Source organism: Xenopus laevis, chromosome 8L (assembly GCF_017654675.1).
Source record: "Xenopus laevis strain J_2021 chromosome 8L, Xenopus_laevis_v10.1, whole genome shotgun sequence".
Classification (NCBI taxonomy): domain Eukaryota; kingdom Metazoa; phylum Chordata; class Amphibia; order Anura; family Pipidae; genus Xenopus; species Xenopus laevis.
Window position 1 is genome coordinate 113552184 of NC_054385.1, and position 26286 is coordinate 113578469.

The window sequence follows — 26286 nt, forward strand, 5'->3', positions numbered from 1 at the left end:
CTGATGAGATAACTTCCTTGCAAAGTTTGCGACCAAACTGCTTTTAAGAACGTTTGCAGTATATGTAATGATTTCGCAATGCAACAATTTTTAACAAAATTCCAGAGCAGATGTTTGAGGTCCGCAATGCGCAATTAAGATTCGCAATGCAATAAAAGACGAATGAAGAATATTACATTGCAACAGGCGAATTTATTTTCGCAATGTTTTGCTCTTTGCAAATTTTATTACATTTCCCCCTAAAAGTTTGAGATGTATTTGAGGGTTGGTTCACCTTTAAGGTAACTTTTAGTATGTTATAGAATGGCCAATTGAAAGCAACTTTCAATTGGTTTTCATTACTTATTTTTTTATAGTTTTATAGTTATTTGCCTTTTTCTTCTGACTTTTTGCAGCTTTTAAATGGGTGTCGCTTACCACTTCTAAAAAGCACATTCTCTGTAAGGCTACACATTAATTGTTATAGCTACTTTTTATTACTCATCTTTCTTTTCAGGCCTCTCCTATACATATTCCAGTCTCTTATTCAAATCAGTGCATGGTTGCTAGTATAATTGGGACCCTAGCTACCAGATTGCTTAAAAAGCAAATTGAAGAGCTGCTGAATAAAAAGCCAAATAACTCAAACACCTGAAATAATAAAAAATAAAAAACCAATTGCAAATTGTCTCAGAATATCACTCTTTGTCGTATTAAAAGTTATCTGAAAGGTGAACCACCCCTTTAAGTTTAAAAACCACGAAAAGCTCTAATACAAAAATTTAGCAGGTAAAAGTTGCTGAGGTCCTATAGAAGTCAGCTACTCTGATCCTATTGGACCTTTTTTAAAGGGGTGCTTCACTTTAATTTTAAGTATGTTATAGAATGGCTTATTCTAAGCAACTTAATTTTTTTTTTTATAGTTTTTATTATAGTTTTCATTTGCCTTCTTCGTCTGACTCTTTCTAGCTTTCAGATAAGGGTTACTGACCCCATCTAAAAACAAATAAAAATTTTTTCCCCGAAAAGTTCAAAATGATTAAAGGGGATGTTTACTTTTAAATTAACTATTGGTATTATGTAGAGTGATGATTCTGAGACCAATTCATTTTTTTATTGTTTGTGGTTTCTGCGTTATTTAGCTTATTAGGAACGTAGTTTGCAGTTTTGGAAATCTGGTTGTCCAAATTCCTCTAGCAACCATACATTGATTTGAATAAGAGACTGGAATATGAATAGGAGAGGGACTGAATAGAAAGATGAGTAATAAAAGTAGCGATAACAATAAATCTGTAGTTTTACAGAGCATTTGTTTTTTAGATGGGGGGTCAGTGACCCTCATTTGAAAGCCGGAAAGAGTCAGAAGAAGAAGGCAAATTAATTCAAAAACTACAAAAAAAAGCAATGAAGACCAGTTGAAAAGTTGCTTAGAATTAGCCATTCTATAACATACTAAAAGTTGATTTAAAGGTGAACCGCCCCTTTAAGGCTTTAACAGGAGCTTCTATATACTATGCCTGCTTATGTCTTCATAGTGTTGTATGGATCCGTTTTTGTCCAGTTATTTGACAGTCATTTCATTTACTGGGTAGAATGTGTATGCGGCAAGTAAATGCTTAAAGGGTAGGTTCACCTTTGTTATTTTTTAGTATGTTATAGAATGGCAAATTCTAAGAAACTTTTCAATTGGTCTTCATTATTTATTTTTTATAGTTTTTAAATTTTGCCTTTTTCTCCTGATTCTTTCAAGCTTTCAAATGGGGGTCTCTAACCCTGTCTAAAAACAAATGCTCTGTAAGGTTACACATGTATTGTTATTGCTAATTTTTTGTCCCAACCGTGACAATCTGTTCTTTTAAGACTCTTGTGATTTTTTGGGGTTGCAGTACACACACACACACACACACACCTCTCTAAAGGCTGGATATCTCTGCTACGTGCAAATGTGTTGGCTTTGTTGATGTGCACATGCAATAAATGAGAATTTATTATAGAATTTGTCCTGTTTCCTTGGCAGATCCTTCCCTTGAAGTGAAAGTTGGGAATCCATTTATTCTGTTGCACCAAAAACCTTCTCAGATGATTTCCCATATGCTCTTTGAAAGGCAGGTTCCACCAGAGAGGTAAGATGCTCTTTGTTCCTATTACAGAAGAATGTTTGCTTTCCAATGTTCTTTTTCTTGTTCAAAATTCTAAGAAAGGAACACATGCCGTAATATTTCATTTATAGAGCAACCTAAAAGACAAATGTATTTGGGCTCTCTCAGCGATGGTCTGTTTTTCGGTCTATTCACACAAATATTTATGTTTAACAGGCTGTCTGCACTGTTGGATAAAGAAAACCTTGGAGTGAGCGTTGAGCAGGTCATAGCTGATTACTGCTGTGAGCCAATGTCGTTCTGTATTGTGAGAAAGCACAGCCATGCTTTGTGTCTCAGGCGCAATATTGGCCAGATAACTCAGCATTGTGTGGAGCTCACCTTGCCTGACATGGAGATCTCTATTCCCAGCTGTGCTCATGACGAAGAAGACCATAGTCCTGCATCTCCTACCCCTGACCATAATCCGTGCTTTCTCACAGCCTCTGCTCTGAATTTCCTGAAGTCTAAGTCAAGGTTAGCAGCAGCCTTGGCCTGTTTAAGTGCTGCTAAGTCCCAGAAGCCTTCCAAATCAGGGCTATCTTGGATGGAATTAATAGGGAGTAAGAAAGAAAGCCCCTTAGATATGGAAACCATTACAAAGGAATGTGATTCTCTGCTCTTAGAGTTTCCAGTTCTGCAGAGGTTCATCTCTGCTATGGCTGCACCTTTTCGAGACTGTCCATCTGAGGCTAATAGTTTTGCCGGTGCTCTGTGTGGGAAGCCATGTGCAGCTTTGGTTCTGCTAGGACTTCACTCCCCCACGGCAAATGCTGTGGTAACAGAAACTTTTCAGGAAACCGTCGCCACAAAGGATTGGTCAAGTGCGTTACAGTTTTTGGATTTGTACAACAGTGACCTTAAAGATCTTGTAGAGGTCAGAGATGCCCTGCTTTCCTGCGCAGCTGCTGAAGGTAATTTCAGTGTTGGTTTTCTGATTTGCTACAGCCACTACTGTAAACCTCATTGTGTATTCAAAATGTTTATCCTGCCGATAAATGATGCTTCATGCACCATCATTTTTTTTGGGCTTTTTACTAAAGAAGGATTTTTTTGTGTTGGCTTTAGAAAAGGATGGTCATAGATATCTCTTCTCTGTGAAAGACCCTGGTCTGAGGAGCAAGCTTGCCATCTGTTTCCTGCACAAGTGGCCTCTGGACGCCTGCATAGAGATATTATCTTATTGTGTGTGCGAACCAGAGATCGACGAAGATCTGAAGCGGGAGCTTCAGAATAAAAGGAGCGAAATGGAAGTCTATCAGAAGGTACTTGTACAAGCAAAAACTGATTAAAAAACATTCTGTCTATAGGCTAAATAGGGAGGTTTCATTTTCTAGAAAAAGCTGCTTCCTTTTAAATTCCTTCTCTATTAATAATATTGGCAACAAGTGTAATGCAGGGAATTAAATAGCTTCTGACGTGGAATAGTACAGGTATAGGATCCATATTGGAATCTCCCAATAATCCAATTTTTTAAAAAGTATTTCCTTTTTCTTTGTAATAATAAAATACTTCATCCAAACTAAGATATAATTAATCCTTGATGGAAGCAAAACCAGCCTATTGGATTTATTTATGTTTAAATGATTAAGGTACGAAGATCCAAATTACAGAGAGCTCCGTTATCGGGGAAATCCTAGGTCCCAAGCATTCTGAATAACAGGTCCCATGTACACAGAAAATTTATGTGAATTGTAAAATATTCTGCCATAATACAAGATGTTTTTGAGTAGTCCACAATTTGATATCCTTGAACTCCAAAAACAAAGTCAACAACAGTAAAGAGGTTGAAAACAGCTGATTGAAACCTCTATTTCACTCCCTTTCTCTCTCTACAATATTAATATACTTAATATTAAAGAATAGATATTATAGGATACCACTTTGAAATGAAGATACTGATAGCTGATTATGATGAAGCTACAGTGGCTTCTGAAATTACTTTTTTTTTTCTCACTACCGAATTGTAACGTTTGATTGGCTAATACAGTACTACACATTTAGCTTGTTAAAGAAAAGTAAAACTGGGGTTTGTGTTATCCTTTATTAACAAGTCACTGCTTTGGGAAATTACAAAAAACAAATTATGTTCACTTTTGTCCAATACTTTTTTCTTTCAGATTTTAAGTCTGAAAGAGGATTCATCTTGGGTAACCTGGCAAGAACTTAAGAAGGATTGCAAGGAGGATCCACACACCATTATAAGTATTATGCTGGATGCTAAGGTAATCAGTGCTGGGTTTTAGCCTCCATTTCTCCTCTGTTGTCTTTTGCTTATTGTCATTCCTAAATTGCTGATGATAGCGTGACACTTTTACTGTTTATCTACTTAAATTTAATTAAGGGATTTGGCACACGGGGAGATTAGTCACCAAGTGACAAATCTTCGCTACTGTAGGCGACTAATCAACTCTAAATGCCTTCCCACCGGCAAGAATACGACGGCGAGATGGCATACATGACGGTTTGTTTTCTGAAGTCACCAGAAGTTTCCTCGTGAGGCAACTTCGGGCTTCATTGAGAAACCATAGAGTTAAGTATGCCATCCCACTGGCAATTCACATTTTTGCAGACAGGAAGACATTTTAGGCAGATTAGTCACCCGCAGTTGTGAAGATTTGTCCCTTGGCAACTAATCTCCCCGTGTGCTACCACCCTAATTGCTTCCAGGAAAATGCTAAATTTAATCAATTAGTTTATTTCATTATTTTTCCCTGTAGCTTTGTCTTTACTCTTATCATTCATGATATCTCACCACTCAACATCAGCTGCTCCAATATGCATATCCCTTCACTGGCTCCCAATCTCCTCTAGAATCACATTCAGACTACTCAAACTTACATTCAAGGCCCTTAACAGTGAAGCCCCTCCCTATATTTCATCTCTGATCTCCAAATACACTCCTTCACGCAACCTTCACTCTGCTTCTGACCTTCACCTCGCTTCTCCTCTCATCACTTCTGGCCATTTTCGTCTACAAGACTTCTCTAGGGCTTCTGCTTTTTTTTGGAACTCTGCCTCCAGCTGTCAGACTTTCTCCTTCTTTCCAAACTTTCAAACGTTCCTTAAAGACCCACCTGTTTTAAGAAGCTTATTCAATGTACCTTAATTCATTAATCATTGCTATATCCTAAATCACAAAATTGTTTCTAAAATCGTAATATCTCAAATTGTACCCTAACTTAATTTGTAAACTCTCGCGAGTAGGGCCCTCTAATCCTATTGTACTCTGTAAACCCTTGTTTGTTAGCCACCATTTATTCCCTGCTTGTTATGACTAAGGTAAAGCACCTTGTAACTAATTGACGCTATATAAATAAATGATTATGATCTTGATGATCTACCATCTAGGGTAGTTTTCATAAATTAGATCAGGGAACGGCCGCTCCAGATTCATCCTTAGAATTCAAACCACCACTAAGTACAGTCTCTCTTTTTGCTGATTGACATTCCTAGGTGAACAGTTTACTGCAATCCACTCTGTAGCTTTACAAATCAGGCACAGGAATGGGATGCACTCCGGATTACCGTAAAAACACTACATGCTGGGACATGGGCCTAGTGTTTCAGACTGAGCTCTTAAACAAATACTAAACACTAAAAATGAATATGGCTAAAAATGCCATATTTTATATACTGAACGTATTGCACCAGCCTAAAGTTTCAGCTTGTCAATAGCCGCAATGATCCAGGACTTCAAACTTGTCACAGGGGGTCACCATCTTGGAAAGTGTCTGTGACACTCACATGCTCAGTGGGCTCTGAGCAGCTGTTGAGAAGCTAAGCTTAGGGGTCGTCACAAATTATCAAGGAGAAAATAAGATTGGCCTGTAATATAAACTGATGCTACAGGACTGATTATTAAATTCTGATGCTAATTGCACTGGTTTCTGTGCTGCCATGTAGTAATTATCTGTATTAATTACTAATCAGCCTTATATTGTGACATTTCTATTCTATGTGTACTGTATATTGTGAGTGGGTCCCTAAGCTCAGTAAGTGACAGCAGCACAGAGCATGTGCAGTGAATCAGCAGAAAAGAAGATGGGGAGCTACTGGGGCATCTTTGGAGACAGGTCTTTACTGCTAATGGGCTGTGGTTGCCTTGGGCTTGTACAATAGCACAAAACAAGTGCACAACATTTCTAGCTACTTCTTTAGTTTAACTTTCCTTGTCCTTTAATTATAGGCACACAAAAATGAGGTCATCAACAGAATTTAATGAAGAGAAACAGGTTTTTTAAAAACATATAAAATCCTTAGTGTCTAAAGATTAATATAAAAGCATTACAAGCAAGGCAAACAAATGCATCCATAATTAATACAGTCGGGCAATGACCTGTCTAACACGTGAAGGCCAGTTTATTAAAGGTCAAATTTTTGTGGTTTTTAGAGATTTTTTGAAACCACTTATAAACTCATTTCCACAAATGTCAGTCATTATCAAAAGATCTCCACTGAAAAAGTACAAAGGGGAAAAAGTTGCAGCAAAGTTGCAGTAACTACAACTTTTTCGTCTTGTTGCATGATAACCTCGATTTTTTTTCTGTATCGTTGCACCAAAGCCAGTGTCAAAAACACCAGAAAACCTCAAGAACCACGAAGTAAAGAAAGATCTTCCAGTAAAAGGGTAATCTGCATGATTTCAACAAGTTTTAGCTGGAGTATTCTTTGGCTTCGGAATTGTTGCAGTTTTTTTCGCATCAAAAATCCCTGAAAAGTCTTTTTTTTTTTTTTTTTTTTTTTTCTTCCCCTCTGTACGGAAGAGCACTGGGGCCCATAATTTCGACTTTTTAAAGTCATACTTATGAGTTTAAAAGTCATAATTATGAGATTAAAAATCATAATTTCGACTTTTTAAAGTCATAATTATGAGTTTAAAAGTCATAATTATGAGATTTAAAAGTCATAATTATGAGATTTAAAGTCATAATTATGACTTTTAAAAGTCATAATTCACCATCATTTTTTTTTTTTTGCTGGCCCCAGTGCTCTTCCGTACCTCTGCGCTTTTTTGGGATTTTTGGCAACAAAAAAAGCCCATCCTGAGCAACTTGCAATTTAGTAAATCGTCCCCTTAGACTTTTAGGTTTTCTTAAATCCAATAGGCCTTACGAAGTTTAAAAAGGATACAGTCTCCCTTTATCAAAGGTTTCTTTACGCATCCTATTACTTTTACAATTAAATCTGATGAGCCATTTTGAAACATTTATTTAATTGTCTACCAACTAAGAATCTATGACTCTTATTATCAGTAGAATTAATGTGTTCTTTTATTCTGTCCTTGAGACATGGTGAAGTGCGTCTAACAAACTGTTTAGTGCAACATTTACTTTGCAAAAGGTAAACATCCTTTTAGTGTTGCAGTTGAAGAACATTTTATTATTGTATCTTTTCCCAGTGACCGCTGAATAAAAATATACACTAGGTGGGATTACGTAACATGTTCCACAGTTTTTCTTTTGGGGCCAGCAGAGGGCGTTTATTTCATTTCTTTCAATTCTGTTGATGACCTCAGTTTGTGTGCGCCTATGATTAAAGGGATACTGTCATGGGAAAAAATGATTTTTTCAAAATGAATCAGTTAATAGTGCTGCTCCAGCAGAATTCTGCACTGAAATCCATTTCTCAATAGAGCAAACAGATTTTTTTTATATTCAATTTTGACATTGGGCTAGACATTTGTCAATTTCCCAGCTGCCCCAAGTCATGTGATTTGTGCTCTGATAAACTTCGATCACTCTTTACTGCTGTACTGCAAGTTAGAGTGATATCGACCCCCTCCCTTTTCCCCCCAGCAGCCAAACAAAAGAACAATGGGAAGGTAACCAGATAGCAGCTCCCTAATACAAGATAACAGCTGCCTGGTAGATCTAAGAACAACACTCAATAGTAAAAAACCATGTCCCACTGAGACACATTCAGTTACATTGAGAAGGAAGAACAGCAGCCTGCCAGAAAGCATTTTTCTCCTAAAGTGCAGGCACAAGTCACATGACCAGGAGCAGCTGGGAAATTGACAAAATGTCTAGCCCCATGTCAGATTTCAAAATTGAATATAAAAAAAATCTGTTTGTTCTTTTGAGAAATGGATTTCGGTGCCGAATTCTGCTGGAGTAGCACTATTAACTGATGTGTTTTGAAAAAAAACATGTTTTCCGATGACAGGATCCCTTTAAGGGCTCAACACGGAACCCTGTTTTGCTTGCCTGCAGTCCATGATCTCCTTCAGGGTTAGACAAGGAAAGCAGTTTCAGTAGAGTCGGCCATGTTCCCATCAGAACCAGTTTTTTCTAAATGTACTGCTGAATTCAAGTTTATAAAAGATTTTTTCCAAAAAAGAATCCACTAATCAAATATTTGAAACCACTGGAGCATTCCAAGTCCTCAATGTATTTCAAACCATTTCAGACCTCAGAATCTCTCTCCCCTCTCTCTCTCTCTCTCTCTCTCTTCTCTCTCTCTCTCTCTCTCTCTCTCTTCTCTCTCTCTCTCTGCTCTCTCGTCTCTCTCTCTCTCTCTCTCTCTCTCTCTCTCTCCTCTCTCTCTCCTCTCTCTCTCTCTCTCTCTCTCTCTCTCTCTTCTCTCTCTCTCTCTCTCTCTCTCTCTCTCTCCTCTTTTTTTCTCTCTTCGCCTTAGGCTTTATAGCCTCATTTCTGGAATTACTCTATATTTTTCTGTATTCCTTTGCCCGTGTCTTTGTCCTCAAAACCGATGATGTAGAAACAAGTTTTACATTTGTGCTAGGCATTAACAGGACAAGCATTTTTCCCTTGCCTAATTGGGGGACACAGGCACCATGGGGATGAAGATCCTGCCCCAGGAGAATGGACACTAACTTGTGACTCCTCTTCCTGCTCTGGGCTTTATCCCCTGCCTCCTCCTATTACTTCCAGTTTCGTTTAGTGTCCTCAGAAGAAGACACACATACTAGTGGCAGGAGCAGGTAATCAAGGACTCTGGTCAGATCATGCCACATTTAGGGACACTGATCCACTCGAGCCCTTCCAGCTTCCTGAATTTTTTTCTGCCCGGCAGCCTTCCCGCTCTACGGAGGACTGCAGGCTTGCTCTCATATCTCCCTACACTGGATTCCCGCTCTACGGAGGCTGCACCAGTGGTATACACCTAGGACCCAGTGTTATACAGATATGCGTATATTAATATACTCGGCATATAAATATATACCTATAGACACATATTAATTCAGGGAAACACACTACTGAAATCTAAAGGCACCATTCAGCTGACTACAAATGGTGAGTACATTAGTTATTGACGGCACGAGTCAATGGTTTCTTTTCTTAAAATGCCTTTATTAGGACATGGGCTCGGACCCCAAACAATTGGCAACGTTTCAGACCACACGGTCTTTTCTCAAGCCACTCAGACAGCACCTGTTCACTGTTATTTATACATTGTATCACAGTGAGATACAAGGTATAGAGATGCACGTTTTTGTTCATGTAAATTGATACAATTGTGGCGATTTGTAAATGTGAAACATTGTAATTTTGGAAAAATGTCACTAGGGGTCACTGTGATACAATGTATAAATAACAGAGCACAGGTGCTGTCTGAGTGGCTTGAGAAAAGACAGTGTGGTCTGAAACGTTAACAATTGTTTGGGGTCAGAGCCCATATCCTAATAAAGGCATTTTAAGAAAAGAAACCATTGACTCGTGCCTTCAATAACTAATGTGGTCTGATTGAATGGATTTAAGGTGGAAACTGTTGGACGTGCATCAGATTAAAGTGATTTGGAGGTGAAGGGTGCTGACTGTGAAACCTGTGATACAAATGGTGAGTAGGCAACTGAGATTGCATCTACCCTTGCCTTGTTTCCCCTCTCTAACATCTCTATAACCGCCTCCGCCCGCACGCTCCATCTGCGCCAAATCCCCCTCCCCCCATCACTTCCGCCTATCGGTTCCGATGCCTTTCTCTATGCGGCGCACCTCCGACTGTGCAAGCTTACGCTAACTGCCTATCGGATCCGGCGCCATTCCCCATGCATCGTCTGCCTGACGCAGCCCATACCTGTGCGCCTCTGAGGAACAAGGAAGGTCAGGTAATACTTTCTACCAGCCCGCCCGTCTCCCTCTGACTCGCACCCACCTGCGACTCTTCTCCCTTACTGGAGCTGCTTATCTCTTGTGGTGCGATCCACCCTGCACCCCGAGGCCCTGCATTCCGTGTCCCTTAGACGGAGGAGCTGACAGGCAAGTTCCCTGTTTGGCCTCAGCGTACCTTAGCAGCAATGGGTTATATTTAAAAAAATATATATACCGTATATACTGGAGTATAAGCCGAGTTTTTCAGCATCCAAAATGTTCTGAAAAAGTCTACCTCGGCTTATACTCGGGTCAGCGGGCAGTAGCTGAGATTGCAGTCACTTTTAATCATTCCTATACCAACAGTTCACTTGGGGAGAGACTGCAATATCCCACAATGCCCTCTGTTGGTTTTATGAAAGAATAACAGTGCGCCCTCTGTTGGTTATATCAAAGAATAACAATGACTGCAATATCACACAGCGCCATCTGTTGGTTGTATCAAAGAATAACAGTGACTGCAATATCACACAGCGCCATCTGTTGGTTATATCAAAGAATAACAGTAACTGCAATATCACACAGCGCCATCTGTTGGTTGTATCAAAGAATAACAGTGACTGCAATATCACACAGCGCCATCTGTTGGTTATATCAAAGAATAACAGTGACTGCAATATCACACAGCGCCATCTGTTGGTTATATCAAAGAATAACAGTAACTGCAATATCACACAGCGCCATCTGTTGGTTGTATCAAAGAATAACCGTGACTGCAATATCACACAGCGCCATCTGTTGGTTATATCAAAGAATAACAGTAACTGCAATATCACACAGCGCCATCTGTTGGTTGTATCAAAGAATAACAGTGACTGCAATATCACACAGTGCCCTCTGTTGGTTGTATAAAGGATTAACAGTGATGGCAATATCACACAGCACCCTCTGTTGGTTATACGAAAGATTAACAGTGATGGTAATATCACACAGCACTCTCTGCACAATTCTCTGTCACCATCAACTTTGCAAAGAAGTCCGGTTGATCGCTGGGGGAGTCTCTTTGGCAGAAGGTGCGCTGCTGGGAGACAGGGCTGTAGTTGTGTCTAGGCTTATACTAGAGTCAATAAGTTTTCCCAGTTTTCGTAGGTAAAATTAGGTACCTCGGCTTATACTCGGATCGGCTTATACTCGAGTATATACGGTATATATTTTTTTTTTATAGGACTTAAGGCCTTACATGCCAAGGAATTTACACCATTCCTCTATCTCTCCCTTTCTCTCTTTCTTCAGACGGAGAATTCTAAAGGTGGTGATCTGCCTACCAACCCTGCTGTCCTCGCAAGCGGGTAACCCCTGCCTCCCCCTCCATTAAAGGGATAGCCACAAATAAAAAAAAAATAAATACATTTTTTTTGGCTTCGGAGCAATCATGGCAGATAAAACAGAAGAGCCCAGGATCTCAAAATCCTCAGCTCATACACGCAAGACCACTCATACTTGGCATGTACTGCGTGTAAGGCCAAATTTCAGACAGCTTCGGCTGATTCTGTGTGTGTGGACTGTAGATCCAAAGACCCTACACCACCTCCCGCTTGCACCACTGATTAAGGCTAACTGTCGACCCCCAGGCTCAAAACGCCCAACAGTTTCTCCTACGGATTCCCCAGAGGAAGCACTCCTTCCTTCCGATGAGGAAGTTTAGGTACAGTCAGAGGAAGAATCCGACCCAGAACAGGACCCGGAACAAGACCTACCCAGAACCCAAAAGGCAGTGGAAGGCCTCATACAGGTGGTATTCTCAACCCTTAACATCGAAGACACTGTATCCCCAGTGGAACCCACCAAGAATATCTTTAAGAGACAAAGGAAGAGTTCTTCCATATTTCCGGCTTATGAGCAACTGGAAGAGATAATCAAATCGCAATGGAAGACCCACGACCACAGGGTCCAAATTTCCAGACGATTTGCCCAAACGTATTCCTTTCCGCAAGAATGTACGGAACTTTGGGCATCTCCCCCCCTGGTTGATCCACCAGTCTCCAGGCTTTCCAGGAATACCGCCATTCCTGTAGCAGACACAGCAGCCTTTAAAGACCCAATAGACAAATGCCTGGAGGGATTCTGCAAATCTACCTTCACAGCGGCTGGTACCGCCTTCAGACCAATATTCGCTATCGCCTGGCTAGCAAAGGCCATGAAGGTCTGGGTTGAACAAGCGGCTCAGGATCTGAGGACCCGTCAACAGACAATCTTCTCTCCCAAATTGCGATGCTACAACTTACATCTGTGATGCAGCCCTAGACACAGCTAAGATGGTGGCACAAGCTTCAGCGCAATCTATCGCGACTCGTCGTTTTCTTTGGTTAAAGACTTGGTCGGCGGACCTGACTTTCAAGAGATCCCTGGTCAGCCTCCCCTTCCAGGGCAAGCTCCTCTTCGGGGCAGAACTGGACAAGATTATATCTCAGGCTACGGGCAGCAAAAGTACTCTACTCCCACAGGCCAGAAACAAAAGAATTCCTTTCAAGAGAAGACCATTTTTTCGTCCCTTTCACCAAGGGCAAAGGGCCAAGAATCAGACAGAGAAAACCAACTCTAACTTCCGCTCCCACTATCAACACAAGCAAAGACCCAGTTGGTCGTCCTCAAAGGGAACATCTTCCGCCCCCCCGCACCTTCACCAAGGTCATGGCGGCAGCATTAGAAGAACTACGAATCACGGGGATAACGGTCATTCCCTATTTGGATGACCTACTCGTAAAAGGTCCATCGGCAGAAATCGCCAAAGACACACTTCTCGTCCTCAGGACCCTAACGGACCTGGGGTGGCTGATCAACTACAACAAGTCCCATCTCATTCCCTCACAGACGATAGAATACCTCGGCCTCATTCTCGACTCCAGGAAGGGGAGAGCATTTCTCCCGGGGGACAAGAGCTCCACCTTAAAGTCACGGATCTTATCCCTACAGACATCCCCCAGGGACCGACTACGGATGGCCATGCAGACCTTAGTGACTAGGGATGCACCGAATTCACTATTTTGGATTCAGCTGAACCTCCAAATCCTTCACGAAAGTTTCACTCCCGTCCTCGAGGGGTCGGCCAGTTCGAATTCAGTCAGACAACGTCACTGCAGTGGCGTACGTAAACCACCAGGGGGGCACAAGAAGCTCAGCAGCTCTGAAGGAAGCACAGCCCATACTAACGTGTGCAGAAACACACGTCCCGGCGATATCTGCAGTACACATCCCAGGGATAGACAACTGGATAGCAGACTACTTAAGCAGGGAAACTCTACACCCCAAAGTCTTCCAGCTGATAGTGGAAAAGTGGGGTCTACCAGAGGTCGACCTCATGGCATCTCGGAACAATCGAAAGGTACACCAGCACGCGGGGTAGACGCTCTAGTTATTCCCTGGACATTCACCACGTCCTATATATTCCCAAAGTCATCAAGAAGATAAAGAGAGAGGTAACACAGACCATTCTGGTAGTGCCATACTGGCCAAGGAGAGCATAGTTTGCAGAAGTAGTGAAGTTGGCAAGGGACGTACTGTTTTGTCTTCCAGAAAGAGAGGATCTTCTCACACAGGGTCCAATTGCCCACCCGAATTCACATCTGTGGGCTTTAACGGCATGACTCTTGAGACCCTAATCCTCAAAAGAACAGGGGCACCAATGGAGGCTTTACCCCCCATGCTGCGTGCCCGAAAGCCCGTTTCAGCTAATATTTACCACAGTATGGAAAATGTTCATCAGCTGGTGTGAAAACAGAGGTATAGACCCACAGTGGGCGACTGAAAAAGACATACTATCCTTCCTGCAGGACGGTTTGGCGAAAGGTTTAGTCTTGAGCTCTCTGAAGGTACAGGTATTGGCTCTCTCTATCCTTTACCAGAAGAAGCTGGCACAAAAGAGCAACATTAGAACTTTTCTTCAGGGTGCTACGAGAATAGTCCCTCCGTATAGATCTCCAGTTCCCCCTTGGGATCTTAACCTGGTACTGACTGTCCTCCAAAGTGATCCACATGAACCGTTAGACAGCATTCCACTCCCTTATCTGACCGAGAAGGTGGTATTCCTATTGGCCATCACTACGGCTCGCAGAGTCTCCGAACTAGCTGCATTGTCTTGCAAGTCTCCATTCACCATTTTTCACAAGGATAAGGTGGTCTTACGTCCAACGCCGGACTTTCTTCCAAAGGTGGTATCGGAATATCACCTCAACCATGATTTGGTTGTCCCATCTCTTTGTCCCGAACCCAGGAATTCCTCGGAGTGTCCGTTGCACAAGCTTGATGTAGTTAGAGCAATCAAGATATACTTGGAGGCCACCAAGGATATTAGAAAGGTTGACTCTCTCTTCATTATTCCCAATGGGCCAAGGAAAGGAAACAAGGCACCTAAGACTACCATTGCCAGGTGGATTCGCTCTACGATTGTCAGAGCATACGCGGTGAAAGGACAGAAGCCTCCACTAAAGGTCACAGCACACTCCACTCGTTCTATCAGCACATCATGGGCTGTTAGACATCAAGTAAAGGCCGAACAGGTCTGCAGAGCGGCCACTTGGGCATCCCATCATACTTTCACGCAATTCTACAGGATACACACACAGGCTTCAGCCAAAGCTATCTTCCGGAGGAAGGTGCTACAGACTGTTATTACTGAGCAATGAAAGCGGGATTACAGTGTCCCACCCTCTGGGATTGCTTTGGGACATCACCATGGTGCCTGTGTCCCCAATTAGGCTAGAGAAAGAGAGATTTTTTTACTTATCATTAAATCTTTTTCTCTTGTCCTATATTGGGGGACACAGGCCTTCCCTCCCTGTTTCACACTGAAAATGTTATTGATGTACATAGTTACTCCTTGAGAGCCTTATTCTAGTTGCTGAGGGGGTATTGAGATTCCTCTTCTGTTTTGGGTTGCTTTGCGCCTTCTTCGGAAACTGGAAGTAATAGGAGGAGGCAGGGGATAAAGCCCAGAGCAGGAGGAGGAGTCACAAGTTAACAAGTTAGTGTCCATTCTCCTGCGGCAGGATCTTCATCCCCATGGTGCCTGTGTCCCCCCAATATAGGACAAGAGAAAGATTTAACGGTAAGTAAAAAAAATCTCTTTCTGTTTACTTATCCCCTGCTCAAATTCAAGACATATTTTCTAACTCTGCCAGATCTAAATGTATTTATAGAACAGCAATGCATTCAGGGGCCAATTTTTTTGACATAAATGCTAAATAACTCCGATCATTATTTGTAGTGCTTGTAATATCGGGCTGCTGCAAAACATTTTTATTCTTTCTTCCGTAGGATTACACACTGTGTGAAGAGTGGGAGAAATTTTATCCAGTTCCTATGGAACTTCTAATCAGTCTTCACTGTGAACATCTGCTGCATCTGCTGGGGAACCAAGACACCGATAAAGCAATACAGGTAATCATTAAATATGTCCTAGTTAGTGGGCCTTTAGGGTCATGGCACACAGGCAGATTCGGGGAGATTAGTCGCTCAGCGACAAATCTCCTTCTTCGGGGCGACTAATTTCCCCGAACTGCCTCCTCTGCCTTCATGCCGGCTAAAATGTAAATCGCCAACGGGATGGCACTCAGAGCAATTCGTTTTCCGAAGTCACCCGAAGTTTCCTCGTCAGGCGACTTCGGAAAACGACTTGCTCAGAGTGCCACCCCGTCGGCGATTTACATTTTAGCTGGCAGTTCGTGTAGATTAGTCGCCTCGAAGAAAAGGAGATTTGTGGCCGAGTGACTAATCTCCCTGAATCTGCCTGTTTGCCCTGACCCATAAGGGATCAACAGGATACTGGGCTACTCATCAAATTCCCCTGTAGAATTTACCATGAACCTCAGGGATTTTAATGATTTACCCCAGCTGTGTGTTGGTGTAAAAAAAAATGGTGTATATTTCCGGATTAAATATGGACCTCCTTCAAAATGCTCAGACTAAGCATAGCTTTGTACAGAGAATGTGTTATGTGTAAAACAAAATTTACTATTTTCGGTGCTGTCCAATCAAGTGTTTTTGTCTTTCCTTGTGTAGTGAATCAGTATCTTTGTAATGTGAATTGTTTTAAATAGGTAATTTGGTTTCTCCCACATCTGTTTGCTTATTGATTGTCTGTTATTAATACATTTTTCTTTTTAAAGCTCTTACAAAGGATAGATGACCAATCTCTGAGATGTGCCATCAGTGAACAAGCTCTACTTCAACAGTCCAGCATATTTGCCTGCCATTTCTTCTCAGAGTACCTGCTTAATAACTTCCATAACGGCAAGTCTGAGGCAAAGCTCTTGGAAATACGAGATGTATACATGGGTTCAAAGGTATGCAAAGGCCATACAACTGCCTTTATATAAAGCTATTAATGTAATGCTTTTCACCAACACGTTAGTAGATCATGGGGGTCATTTATATTGCACAAAGCACAAAAATGGCTGCAATCATCCATTTTTGTTGCGGTCTTGAGAAATGGTTGTTTTTTAGAGTGCAGAGACCTGTGGCTACACCCTTGAATAGCATGCAGCTACATTATGCAACACTCAGAGGGAGGTACATAGTTGTTATTCAATTGTATAAGTGGCAGGAGGTGCAGGCCTCAGTGGAGCCCTGTCCTTACCACCTGCTTTAATTTGCTATTCTTTCACGCTTTAGCACCCTAGTACTTGTTCCCCGGGGAATGGAAGATTACCACTTATGGCACTAAAGTGCTGCTTTCACACAGTTGTTATTATTATTATTATTATTATTAACACGTTTATTTTAGAGCACCATATTGGGATATCTGTTCTTTACATAAACTGCTCCAGTTTTATACATTGAAATCTGAGCACCTGTTGTAGGCGGTGTTTGCATGTAGCTCCTCTGTAACCAGATGTAATGTGATGGGATCCAATGAGTAAATCATATAATTAATCAGTAGGGTGATGGACTGAAAAATCTGTTCAAGTGTTAACACTGAAATAACAACATATGCCAGAAAAAATCTTGATCTGAATTTTGTTTATCCATATTTTTCAAATTTCAATTCGTATAATGCTGTGAAACGAGTTATTTTAAAGGGAACTTGAATGTGTCATATACGAAAGGTGGTCAAATATGTAACACCATCCTCAATGACTAAAATACATTAAAGGAGAAACAAACCTGTACAGGAAAAAAACCCTACCCTGCGAAGACCAACCTCCCTCCTCCCCCACAGCCTAAATGGCGCAAAATTTTTACTTACCCCTCCGTGCAGATCTCGCCTCAGGAGTTCACAGACGCCATTTTCTTTTCTCTGTCTTCTTCGGAATCTGAGAGGAGTTTCGGGGCATGCGCAGTTGGAGTAAATTTCCGGTCATGAACAACTGAAGAAACTCCGCTCAGATTCCGAAGAAGACCGTCAAAAGAAGATGGCTCCCGTGAACTCCTGAGGCCAGATCTACAGCTGTGGGGAAGGAGGGAGGTTGGTCTACGCAGGGTACGTTTTTTTTTTTATAGTATGGGTTTGTTTCTCCTTAAAGTGGAAATAAAGGGAGGCAGGACAGTTATTAAATCTCCCCCCCCCCCCGCCGCAGTGGTTCTGCTCAATGTTATATGAGTTTAACAGACTTCCAAAAGGTAACTGGGAAGATGACATTTATCAATTTTATTTACAACCTCATCACTTTGCATGTAAAGTATATAAAACGACCTCCATATAATTCCGTAATCCGTAAGCGGTGGTCTTATTTTTAGTTGTGGAACGCCACCATAATTCGTAAAGCAAGTTACTCTGTCGGTACGTAGTAATCTGTAAAATTTCAGTTGTTCAATCAAATACTCTATGGAAAATATAGCAGATGTAAAATGTCCGTGTAAAGCTGGATCAGATCGGACATGGGTCGATATATTTATGATAATTCATTCTTGTCTCAATTCTGACCTTCAGCTATGTTTTTTTAATTTTGTTATACACAGATTCTGCTGGCACTTCCAGAGTCTGCTCATTCCAGTTCCAAACATCTCATCTCCAGTCCCCTCCTCCTTCTAGAGCAACTTCTGATGAACATGAAAATAGACTGGGTTGCCGTTGCAGTGCAGACTATAAAGCAGTTCCTGGATGAACTGGAGTCTAGCTTTTCCACCGAGGATGTGGACAAATTACTTTGTACATATGCAGGCAAAGCTCTGGATATCCCTTTTTCCTTTAGAGAGAGGAGATCAGGTCAGTCTTGTGTAGTAAAAAGCCTAATAAAAAAGAACTTCATTGTTCAGTTTTGAAGGCAAGAAGGGGATTCATAAATATCGCTAGTTTTTGGTAGTTCAGTTTAAAAATAAAAACTACTTAAATAGACTGTGCAAAATAAAAAATGTTTCTAATATAGTTAGTTAGACAAAAATATAATGTATAAAGGCTGGAGTGACTGGATGTCTTAACAGAATAAAACAGAACACAACTTCCTGCTTGTCAGCTCTCTAACTCTGAGTTAGTCAGCGACTTGAAGGGGAGCCACATGGGACATAACTGTTCAGTGAGTTTGCAATTGATCCTCAGCATTCAGCTCAGATTCAAAAGCAACAGTTATGACCCATGTGCCCCCCCCCTCAAGTCTCTGGTTACTGCCTGGTAACCAATCAGTGGAAACCAAGAGAGCTGAAAAGCAGGAAGTAGTGTTCTGGCTATTATGTTATACATCCAGTCACTCCAGCCTTTATACATTACATTTTTGGCTAACTAACTATATTAGAAACATGTTTTATTTTGCACAGCCTTTATACATAGTTTATATTTTTACACTGATCAATCCCTTTAAATTATATATCCGTGTTTTAAGCAATGCAGTCAGAACTAAACTAATGGCTATGAAAAACCATTCATTCCAGGCTGCTCCTGCTTCAGAGCTTCTAGACCCCAGATTTAGGAATATGCTACAGTTCACCAAATGCAATTACCGTAGTTCAGTCATTTCCCTTAACTATCTAAACTAAATTGTCCAGCCGACGCTTTATGTGTTAGGCCCTTGCCTCCAAAGAGAGCTGTAAAGGTAAAAACCTGGGGCTAAAAACACAATCTAAAACTGTTTATATGCCCGAAACCACTGAGGATAGAAAAATTAATGAATGTTTTATAACAGTGCATATATTTTTTCACTTCTTCAAACCCAGAAAAAATTTTAATATTTAAATGTATGAAACAAAATGAAAAAAAATTGTAAATGATGTGTATTTTTTCTTACATAATTATAAATGATTTCAGAATGGCTATTAACATCTGTTTAACTGCTTTATTAACTGCATAACTTTGCTTTCTTGCATGTTTCTGATTAGCATGAAGCACGATTTCTTTATCTCCTGTCTCTATAGATTCAATGATTCGAAACACAGAAAGCTGCGGTCAGTTAGCAGAACCAGAGAGTACATCATTACCCTCAACACCAGAGCCATCAACTCCCTCTATAGCTGGTAAGGAAAGTAAGATATACGGACAATAGGGGATTTGTATAGTGCTCTGTGTGCCTTGATTTCTTGCACTAACAACAACACTATGTCTAATTGGGTGCCGTTCCATAAACCTGCATTATCAGTAATACTCATTCCATTAACATACCTTTTAACATTGCTCAGCTGATCAAGCAACACAGCATGCACCATTGTTAGTAGGGTTTTTTTTTTAAATTCAGTTTATTGCTGTTCCCCAGCTTCTTTACTTGCCCAATATCTTAAACATGCATTCCATGCAAGGCATCCTAAGAATATTCCTCAATGAGATCTCAAACATGAAGTCCATGCAAGAGCACCTAAGAAAATTTCTCAGTGAGATCTCAAACATGAAGTCCATGCAAGAGCACCTAAGAATATTTCTCAGTGAGATCTCAAACATGCAGTCCATGCAAGACATCCTAAGAATATTTCTCAATAAGATCTCAAACATGCAGTCCATGCAAGACATCCTAACAATATTTCTCAATGAGATCAAACATGCAGTCCATGCAAGACATCCTAAGAATATTTCTCAATGAGATCTTAAACATGAAGTCCATGCAAGATCACCTAAGAATATTTCTCAATAAGATCAAACATGCAGCCCATGCAAGACTTCCTAAGAACATTTCTCAATGAGATCAAACATGCAGTCCATGCAATACATCCTAAGAATATTTCTCAATGAGATCTCAAATATGCGGTCCATGCAAGACATCCTAAGAATATTTCTCAATGAGATCTCAAACATGCAGTCCATGCAAGAGCACCTAAGAATATTTCTCAATGAGATCAAACATGCAGTCCATGCAAGATATCCTAACAATATTTCTCAATGAGATCTCAAATATGCGGTCCATGCAAGACATCCTAAGAAAATTCTTCAATGAGATCAAACATGCAGTCCATGCAAGACAACCTAAGAATATTTCTCAATGAGATCTCAAATATGCGGTCCATGCAAGACTTCCTAAGAATATTTCTCAATAAGATCCCAAACATGCAGTCCATGCAAGACATCCTAAGAATATTTCTCAGTGAGAAGTGTTTTGCATGACAATAAACAGAAGACAGAGATAAAATGAATTCTTTTCCTCAGCAGAAATGAGGAATGGAAACTGTACTCAAGCCTTCTAGTTATTGAAAGAATTGGTGTTTAAGTTTTATAAGGTAGCTGATGCTAAGGGTAGTTCATACCAGTCCCCTCTGCCTATTAATATAGGGGATTTTAACCTTTGCGTGAACTTTTAGTAGTAGAGAGTGCAGAGACAGTTTGCAATTGTTTTTCATTTTATATTATTTGTGGTTTTTGAGTAATTTAGCTTTTATTCAGCAGCTCTTCAGCAATCTGGTTGCTAGGCTCCAAATTAACCTTGCAATCATGCACTGATTTGAATAAGAGACCAGTATATGAATAGGAGAGAATAACAGTAGCAAAAACAGTACACGTGTAACTTTACAGAGCATATATTTTTTTAGATGGGGGGTCAGTGACCCCTATTTGAAAGCGTGGAAAGAAAAAGGCAAATAATTAAAAAAAAATTAAATAATGAAGACCAGTTGAAAAGTTGCTTATAATTGACCATTCTACAACATACTAAAAGGCAATCATTTTCAGATTTTTTTGGTTCAAGCCCTCCTTTAAAATGAAACCTTTGTTCTTGGGGCCCCCTTAGCATACAGCAATATTACAGAAATATGAAAGTGCTTAGATAGCAGCCATACTTCCATTAATATCTAAGACATCAAATAAGTGTTTACCCAAATCTCATGCTCTTTGACTCAGCCTGGGCTTCTAATAGTATCTAGCAGATGAAAAGGCTTTCACCCCAAATCTCACCTTAAATGTCCACTTCTTTTAGTAGAGGCTTTATGTTTTAGTCATTTTGCCACTGTCGCTATTCTCCAGTGAAGTCGGCTACCAAACTTATGTACCAAATCAGGCTAATCCAAATGTTTAACCTATTGGCCAGTATTCCGAGCAGATGGAAAGCATTTCAAAAGTGGTTGGCCACAGCCCCACCTTGGCAGCCTACTTTCTGGATATATCTTGCTCTGTTTAAAGTGCAGTTAGAGGATTAGCCCTGTCTTTAATGGGTCCAGATGTGTAGCTTCCCTTTCTGTAAGTAAGTAGGGCTACTGTAAAAAGTCAAATTGTTCTAGAAGCCACTTACACTCCCACGTTCTGCTGTACTTTGTCCTGTAAAGAATACCACAACAGGGCATTTTTTTACAATAGACTTTTTTTGCAATTATTTCTTCACAATGATCACTCTTTTTAATATTTGAATGTTGTAGATCGAATTATAGATCGGTCGCGATTCCAGACACCACCAAGCTCTCAAGAGAAATTACAAAGAAGAATCAAGTCTTCTCCAGAATTTGTCCCACCAGAAAAACCTCCAGCCAAAACACAGTGGATCCCAGATGAAAGAGAGATAACATGTATGGTGTGTAAAAACGAGAGATTCACAATGGTAAGTTTATTTATTTTTATTTTTTTAAACCAACACTTCCGTTACTCCAGTGCTCTCACGTCTAAAATACAAAATACCCTGTATTGAGAATGTATACACCAAAAGAATGAATTACTTATCTAAAATATGGGGCTGTGGAATGAACACCGCTCATTTTTTTTTTTTTGTTTATTGTATGGAGCAAATTTAGCCAGGGAAGTTGCACTTCCGTGATATATATAAGGGGTGGTTAACTTTTAGTAGGTTACGGAGTGGCCTATTCCTAGCAACTTTGCAAGTGGTTTTGATTATTTTTCATAGTAATTGAATTCTTTGTCTTTATCTTCTGACTCTTTCCAGTTTTCCACTGGGGGGTCACTGACCTCGGCTGCCAAAAACTGTTGCTCCGTGAGCCTAAAATTGTATTGTTGTTGTTACTTTTTATTTATCTTTCTATGCAGGCCCTCTCCTATTATTATTTCCTTCAAACCTCTGGTTGGTTGCTAGGATAAATAACCCTAGCAAACAGATAACTGCTCATATACTAAACAGGAGAGCGGCTGAACTAAAAAAAAAAAAAAACAAAATAACTGAAAAACCATAAACGACCAATTGCAAATTGTCTTAGAATGCAAATGTCTACATCATACTTAAAGTTAATTTAAAGGAGAAGTAAAGGCTTCAGACACTTGGGGGTGCCAAATGTTAGGCACCCCCAAGGGATTGTATTGACTTACCTGAAACCCTGGGCTAGTGCTCCTATCAGCAGAAAACTGCACCGGCCCCGCGGTTATACCAGTGAGCACCACGGAGCGATCCTCTTCCAGCTTCTTCCTTATTCAAATTTCCCAGGGCAGACACATGCGCAGTTGAACGAAATAGCCAACTTTTTAGTTAAAGTTCAGCTTTTCATTCTACTGCGCTTGCGCAGCTGCCCGGAGGAATGAGGAGGACAGAAGAGGATCGCTCTGTGGTGCTCACTGGTGTAGCCCTGGGCCAGTGCATTTATCTGCTGATAGGAGCACCGCCCGGGGTTTTGGGGGTGCTCCAATCACTTGTGGGGGCCTAACATTTGGAACCCCTAAGTGCAAGAAGCCTTTCCTTCTCCTTCAAAGGTGGACAACCCCTTTAAGGAGCGGATTTATCAATGATTTTGCACTATAGCTCATGAATTCCAATTATGGTTTCAAAAAACTCAAATGTTTGACATTTATTAATCTAAAAAAAACTAATGTAAACTTTCAGCATATAAAAGTTAAGGGTTTCAGCTATTTTGTTTTCATCTATTCAACAAATGATTCCCAGAATGCAAAAGGGGGATTTGGGGTTTTATGGATAAAACTTGTGGTATAAAATGTATTTATTGCGTCCTCTTTGTTCTTAATATGTTTAAAAAAACCACTCCATATTTCTGCAATGTATTGTTTAACTTGTTAATGTTGTTTTGGACAAGCTAGACAGTGACTAATGCTGCAATAAAGAGCAAGTTCTGCAGTCATTGCCCCACACTACATAAAAACTTTTAATTGAAAGGGGAAGTGGTTATACAGCTCTTTAGCACAGATGTAGTGCAAATCAAAATGTATTATTTTTTGTTTGTTTATTTGTTATGGGCAGGAAGTGAGGGATTGCTTTGTCACCTAGAGACTTTACCGATCGATTTTGGTCTGTTCTTTCTAGTTTAACCGCAGGCATCATTGTAGACGTTGTGGAAGGCTGGTGTGTAGCTCGTGCTCCATGAAAAGGATGGTAGTAGAAGATTGCCGAGAAAACCCTGCTAGAGTCTGTGATCAGTGCCATGCCTACTTCTCTACAAAGTAATTATTCCTCGCGTGTTATCTTAAATGAACACTTGTAATATTCCAAGAAAGTTGTACAACAAATATTTTACATTTTTAGCAAACGTGTTGTGCAGTTTGTGGGAAATGCTCATTATAAGAACTAGGGATGCTCACAATCCACCACTTTTCAGTCAAATCCCAAACTGTTCCTGAAAGACCCCAATTTTCATATGTACATTAAAAAGAAACTCACAAAAAACTCCACCATTTCCTTGTTTGTGTGATTTTAAGGGTTTGGCAAGGTACTTTGATTTGGCCAGATCCTGCTGGAAAAGGCTGAATCCGAATCCTAGAAAAGACCAAATCACATTGCTACTTTGACTGTCACATGAGCTTGACTTGACTTTAAAAGACCTTAAATAGCGTGGCTTAGACATATCTAGTGCGTTCAAATGATGGCACACAGTCACCGTGTTGTGGAATCAATTAAAAGACAAATCAAAAAGTGTCAATGGCCCTATAAGACAGCTGCTTACAATATTTCCATAAGTAATGCAGTCTGTTTGTCTGTTAATTTCAACATTCTTGTATTTTCAGCATCAATAAAACGGATGAAGACTCCGACTACATGGAAGGTAATTGGGAGAGTGAATGGACGTATATGATATGTCTGGCCATGCACATAAATGGCCATATTATAATATTCTGTTTCAAATAACCAGAACTTCAGGAATTGAGGCCGATCTATTTGGATAGATTCACTGCTATCCAACAGATTGCTGTCAGTATGTTGACACAGACATGATACATGTGCTCGGACAATTGGAAAGTATGGTGAACTGGCCAAACTGCCCAACCAAATCTGACCAGTTTTAATTTGCCCATGCCTGATATAGGAAAGTCTGCATGTAGTCTTACTGGAATATCCCTTGCAATAACCTTCTGAGCTCTTCTGCTCTGATCAATAATTGAGAAAGTGCTGTTTACTGTTAAAAAATAAGCCCCATTTTAAATGTTCCTTTTTTGTAATATTAAAATATGTATGCATTTAGAAGTTGCTAGTTTCATGTTTTGTATAAAATGACAATCGATTACAGAATACACTGTGCTGATTCTGTTGTACTTTACCTGCCCATTGCACAAGACGTTAAAAGACCACATATCTCATAGTAAAAATAGTTCACAGGGAAACAGTTTGAGTCTTCTCTTATGTTTTTGCAGCTGAAAGGCCAGGGGGAAACCTAGACTTAGCCGAAATCCTGAAGTTATCCAAAGCGGCAGAACTGCAGTGGTGCCTGACTGTAAACGAGCAAGAGAATGAAGTTGAAAGAAGTGAATTTTACTATGAACAGGTATGTAGGCATTTCAAACTTTTAGATTTCTTTTGGTGATCATAAGCACCTTGGCTCTTAGATGAACATCAGGTTGTCCATAAGTGGTAGAGGATGTGTAACGTAGGGTATCCCAAACTCAGAACTAACTCCAAGGACCGGGTCGCGGCTCACTGTTCTGCCTATAGCTGCCGTCTTTGCCTTTGTGAGGAGCCTTCCACTACTCAGATGCTTTGTCTTAGGTCTTTGTGTAAAAGGACCAAGGAGAGAGTTCTGGGCAGGCTAGGGAACCGGACATGTAGTAGTAGAGCGTGAAACAATAAGCGAAGTCGATGGCCAGGCTGGGTTGGTAATAATCCGGAAATGCAGTACAAAATCAGGAACAGAAGCGTAGTCAAGGTCACAGGCCGGGGTCAAAACCAAACCGGAACACGGTACATAATCAGAATACGAAGAGTGGTCAAGAACAGGCTAGCGTCGAGTCAGGCAGCAAACGAGAAGATCAGGGACAGGCAGGGTCAAGAACAGGTTTAAACAGACCTGGAAACGCACCTAAGAACTATAGAAAATAGATCTTACATTGGACAGCATGTTAGCATACGTAAGCCCTTTAAATATTTGAATTATGCGCAATGATGTCACGTAAGTGGTAGAATCAGGAGTGGCGCACGGAGGAAGAAGACAAGGGGCATCCCCATCACCCCACTAGACCATCAGATATTCTTACAAGATATTTCCTAAGGCATATATTTCATACATTCAGAGATATTTCTAATTACATATGTTTTAAATGTATACGAGAACTTTATATTGTTAAGGAACAGCTTTTTTTCTGCATTGTTTTCTAACTGCCATGTTTTTTTTAATTTTTTTTTATTATTATTTATAGTAAGGTTAGTAAGGTTAGCAAAGTCTATTTTGGCCCAGTAACCAATAGCAGCCAATCAGCAGATAACTTGTACTGGTATAGTGGAATTAGAACAATGAAATCAATAATCCTGATCTTATGGGTTATATGGGTAGAGCCCTGTTTCCTAACCTTGTGTCCCTAGACTACAACTTAGGGGTACTGGACTATAATTATATTT

The 26286-nt window shown here is 40.4% G+C and overlaps 1 protein-coding gene across 1 annotated transcript in view; it reads left to right on the forward strand.

Moving 5' to 3' along the window:
* The window catches only part of zfyve26.L (zinc finger FYVE-type containing 26 L homeolog), a 91861-nt gene that overhangs the window by 50143 nt on the left and 15432 nt on the right, over window positions 1–26286 (forward strand). Inside the window, exons 19-30 of the mRNA XM_018231295.2 lie at window positions 1997–2102; window positions 2295–3031; window positions 3186–3382; window positions 4238–4342; window positions 15485–15607; window positions 16336–16512; window positions 18128–18374; window positions 19514–19612; window positions 21929–22107; window positions 23767–23903; window positions 24465–24502; window positions 25089–25219. Of these exons, the coding sequence (XP_018086784.1) occupies window positions 1997–2102; window positions 2295–3031; window positions 3186–3382; window positions 4238–4342; window positions 15485–15607; window positions 16336–16512; window positions 18128–18374; window positions 19514–19612; window positions 21929–22107; window positions 23767–23903; window positions 24465–24502; window positions 25089–25219 (2276 nt within the window). The remainder of the gene's footprint in view (window positions 1–1996; window positions 2103–2294; window positions 3032–3185; window positions 3383–4237; window positions 4343–15484; window positions 15608–16335; window positions 16513–18127; window positions 18375–19513; window positions 19613–21928; window positions 22108–23766; window positions 23904–24464; window positions 24503–25088; window positions 25220–26286) is intronic.